At 29.6% G+C, this 4642-nt stretch overlaps 1 protein-coding gene across 1 annotated transcript; it reads left to right on the forward strand.

Moving 5' to 3' along the window:
* Positions 1-1071: 1071 nt before the first annotated feature.
* On the forward strand, positions 1072-3083 carry LOC123203953 (non-specific lipid transfer protein GPI-anchored 12). Its single transcript, XM_044620451.1, has 3 exons — positions 1072-1546; positions 2512-2562; positions 2791-3083. The coding sequence occupies exons 1-3, from the start codon at positions 1132-1134 to the stop codon at positions 2895-2897; spliced, it is 573 nt and encodes a 190-aa protein (XP_044476386.1). The 5' UTR covers positions 1072-1131; the 3' UTR covers positions 2898-3083.
* Positions 3084-4642: the final 1559 nt, after the last annotated feature.

The raw sequence follows: 4642 nt of genomic DNA on the forward strand, positions 1-4642 counted from the left end.
GACTCAAAGAAGCCAATTCGGAAAGTATGAAAAGAAGAAATCAAACAGTCCTTCCTACACTTGCTTTTATTGCGATCTAGCTAACACAGGTCACGGTGTAAGCGAATATTGAGAAAAAGACTAAAAAATTAGGTGGTAGTTTCACTTATTTAATAAGGGGAAAAGACAATTTCCCACCTAAATTTTAGTAGAAATTTAAAATCACACTCATTATATGTGAAAAATTCAAATATCTACTTATAAGCTAACTATTATCCAAATTTTTAGTTAGAGACAGGAATAAAATCATCATTTTATCTATAAACCCTAAAACCTAAAAAATTTATATCATTTTTCCCCTTAGTTTAAAAAACTCACATTTACCCTCATTATTAAACTTTAAAAAATTTGTGTTCTCCCTTTTTAGGTTTCATCTCCAGTGGCCTAGAGAACTAACCAATAATCAGAAAAAAGCAAAAGGCTTTTCTAACGAAGGATGACTCTTCGTCGTCCAGATCGACAAGAAGAGATGAAGGGCGACGTTTCATCATCATTCATTGCGTCATCCAAACACGAAAACGAAGCATCGTCCTTCGTCGTTTGGATGACAGGACAAAGGACGACTCCTTCATCAAATCTTCCAGATGACAAAGGATGACTCTTCGTCATCGTCATCCTTCATCATCACGTCTGGACGACTATCCTTCATCGTCCTTCGTGGTTGGATCTAGAAGATGAGTGAAAAGCATCGACCATCGATCGAAATGATGGTTGCTAAAGGAGGAAATAAACCCTAGAAGTGAAATCTAAACTTTTCAAACTTTGAGAAAAGATGGAAGTATTAGTTTTTAAAATTTGAAGGAAAAAATGATATAAATTTCAAATTTCTATGATTTATAGGTAAAATAATTATTTTTCTCCTATCTCCAACTGAAAATTTGAACGGCAATTAGTCTATGGGTAGGTGATTGGGTTTTTTTATCTATTATTAGTATGATTTTAAGATTAAACTAAAATTTGGGTGGAACATAGTCTTTTTCCCATTTAATAATCTCCGCTGGCACAAAGTTAGGTTCTGTTTCCTTTTCGGCACCATATAAACTCTTATCCATCCATCTCTAACTCTTCACTAACTTCCTCTTCTTCACAAAAATGGGCACCCTGCGATCATTTTCAACCATGTTAATGATGGCAGCGTTGTTGATGGCGTTGGTTTCATTTTCAGCTGCTCAAGCACCAGCTCCTGAGCCCTCCTCCTCCGCCGCTTTTAGCCCCTCAGCTATACCTATGGGGCCATCAGCTATGGGGCCGTCGCCATCAAATGACTGTTTAAATCAACTACTTAATATGTCCGATTGCTTGTCGTATGTGACGGCCGGGAGCAATGTGACGGTCCCGGACAAGCCGTGCTGCCCTGAGCTGGCGGGGCTGGTGGACAGCAACCCTATTTGCTTGTGTACTCTTCTCGGTCAAAGTTCTAGTTTCGGCATCAACATTGATCTCAAAAGGGCTCTTAAGCTCCCTTCTGTCTGCAATGTTACTACTCCTCCCGTTTCTTTGTGTTCAGGTATGTTTTTTTAAATTCTTCTCTCATACTTAGAAGATCTAATACATGAATATCAGATCATTCAGATTAATCTATATAATATCACATCAATTCAAATAAATTAGCTTTTTATGCATGAAGTTTATAAATTAATAATATATTTTTTGAAAATGTGTATATTATAAATTTCTTGATGTGGATTGTGAAAGGCACTTAAATTGGTAACGTGAGCTTCTTTAATAATATGAATAATGGTGGCCCAACTAACTTCCTTCCTTCCTTCTAGCATACCCTAAAAATCACAATTAGGGTTAAGAAAATCGATAAAAAATATTAAAACTTTTAAAAAAAATATTTAAATTTAAATTTTTATTATATTTATAAAACGTTAATGTATTATGGATTCGATTGTTATATCTTAAATTTATTTATTTAACTAATACAAATAAAATCTCCGATTAAAAAAAAAAACCCTAAAAGTTGGCACTAAATGCAATTTATGTGTATAGATTTTTAGGCTACTTTATTGATTGCTTTATATGCGTAAATAATTAGCATTTTCATGATTAGTTTATAATAAATCTTTAAGCTCTAATTAATTGTAGGCAAATTATTAATTATTTAATTTAAATCTTTTCCGAGATAAATGCCTTTCTGTCACTTAAAAATCATGACAGGTAGACACTTACCTGTATTATAAATTCCCTAAGAACTTGGGCAAAGCATTCCACCTACCATGGGCCCTTTTCTTGGAAAAGAGAGATATTCATTTAATGCCTTTTAAAGATTCTCACCAGAACACCTGGGCCGTCAAGCATGGCAAGTTTATTGGTTTAGGTCTTCTTATTTATGGGTCAAATGTGTAAGCTTTGTTTTGTCATAGCTCTTTATTCAGCCCTGAAGGCTGTCCTTGGTAATAAAGGGGTGAGATTTGAAATACAAAAATAAGGGTTCAAATTTTCTAACTTACTGTTTTGTTTTCACAGCTGTGGGTGTTGGAGTTCCATCTCTAAGTCCAAGTGCAGGACCCGTGCCTGGTAACACACTAGTCCAGTCTACTTGCTACATTTTGTCAATTATGAAGCTTAAGCACGTATTTTTACGATCGATTAGCTTTGTGATATAGCGTTAATTAAGAGTAATATTATATACATAAATCATAACATATACATCGTTATTTATTTACATGGTTTTATTGTTTAATTAATATTAAACTGTCTGAATCTAACATCATAATAATGCTGGCATTGGTGAGGCATCCCCAGGTTTAGCTGCTAGTCCTTCATCAGGAGACAATAAGAGTGGAGCTTCAAGCATGGAAGGCTACGTTTTGGGTGTGGTTGTTGGCTTGCTTTTCGCAATTCTAATTTAAGGGATTTGTTTTGTTATGATATTGCTACTTTAACATCATTGGATTGGTTTTTATTGACTTATATTACTACTTTAGGCTTTTATTTTAGTCGATTCGCATTCATAATATAATAGGAGTTGTGTTGAATTCCACATTTGTTATTTCAATTGAAGGTTGCCTAATGATGGAATAATGTTTGCTCTCCCATTTGACACCTTGTCTTCCCTCTTTCACAATAAGAGACTTATATTAATATAAGAATAGTTGAAAGGGTAAAAAAGAAAGTTTCATATTTAATTTAGTTTAGCGATTATAAGATGAGTCATTAGACATGAGATTTGTCATATTTAGTGTGATTGGTTTTGATCTAGATGGTTCGATTCAAGTATAATTTCTTGTCTAAAAAAAAAAAGAATATATATATATATATAATTTAATTGATGTTACGAGATATTAAGCTTATGTAATTTATTTATGGAAGGAAGTAGTAAATAAAATAAAGAAAATTGTGTGCGAAGAGTGAGAAATTAGAATTGGAGAATGAGAGGAAACGCATGGGGCAAAAGGAGGGTTTGTACGTTTTAATAATAAAATTATGTGTATATATTTTTTATATATAATTTAGATATATAAATTATGTATTATCTTGTGATTAAATAATTTTGAATTAAATATAAAATAATACTCAATTATATGATAACGTATTATCTGCGTATGTAAATATATATATATATATATATATATATATATATATATATATATATATATATATATAGGAGATTACTTATCTTTTAAGTGTCCAATGTTGTATAACATAGACAAAAATAACAAGGGTATAAAACCTTGAGTTGCTATTATGAATTATTGTTATTAAAGATTTTATTCTTCAACGATTCAACAAACTTTTATAAAATTTTCAAGAGTATGAACAAAAAAAAGAATAAAAATTTTGACTCTAACGTTATTAAAACTAGTAAAGTATTAGAACTTTTAAAATTAAGATATTGGTTTAAATCTCTTCCACACCTGTGAAACATTGACTTACTTAATACAATAATTGTAGGTCCGATCATTGTATCTTCGAGTTTATACCTTTAACAAATACGGATGAGGTCCTCAATTATTAAAAAAAGAATAAAAAAATAAAATATATATAAACCCAAAAGAACAAAAGACTTTGAGAGTTTATAAAAATTACTTTGATACTTTATTTTTTATAATTTATATTGTTTTGTTTTGTTTATAAGTAATAAAAGATTTCGATATTCTTCTATTATTAATATTAATATGATAGATAATATAATAACTACCTTCATCCGGAGTATTAAAATATTATCAAGTTAACTTTAATTTTATTATAATTATATTTTTATTTATTAATTTTTAAGATAAAAATAATCTTACTTTTAATTAATATAACAAATAACATAAAAATATTTTAAAATAATTAAATTTAAAAATATTTAAATAAAATTATTTTATTATTTTTAATTAAATATAATAATTATTTTTATCTATTTATTTTTATCAAATTTTATTAAATAATGTAATGACTTAATTTATAATTAGATTATGATCGTTACATGGTGAAGAGAAAGAGGAAAACAATATTGTAAAGTTTGTAAGCGGTCATGAAATAAAAACTTTAGGGGCCATTTGATTCCAATTTTTGAATATTACATTGGTAATCTATCTTTTATTCTCTTGTTTAGTTTATCAGTAATAAAAAATCACAGTAATCTTCTATTACTAATGCTGACATGACA

The sequence above is a fragment of the Mangifera indica genome, chromosome 2, assembly GCF_011075055.1.
Source record: "Mangifera indica cultivar Alphonso chromosome 2, CATAS_Mindica_2.1, whole genome shotgun sequence".
In the NCBI taxonomy this organism is placed as follows: Eukaryota; Viridiplantae; Streptophyta; class Magnoliopsida; order Sapindales; family Anacardiaceae; genus Mangifera; species Mangifera indica.

Coding starts and splice junctions, on each gene's coding strand:
- LOC123203953 (XM_044620451.1), top strand. CDS start 1,132: ATGGGCACCCTGCGATCATTTTCAACCATGTTAATGATGGCAGCGTTG. Junction 1,547..2,511: donor TCCCGTTTCTTTGTGTTCAG/GTATGTTTTTTT, acceptor TTGTTTTCACAG/CTGTGGGTGTTGGAGTTCCA. Junction 2,563..2,790: donor AAGTGCAGGACCCGTGCCTG/GTAACACACTAG, acceptor AGGCATCCCCAG/GTTTAGCTGCTAGTCCTTCA.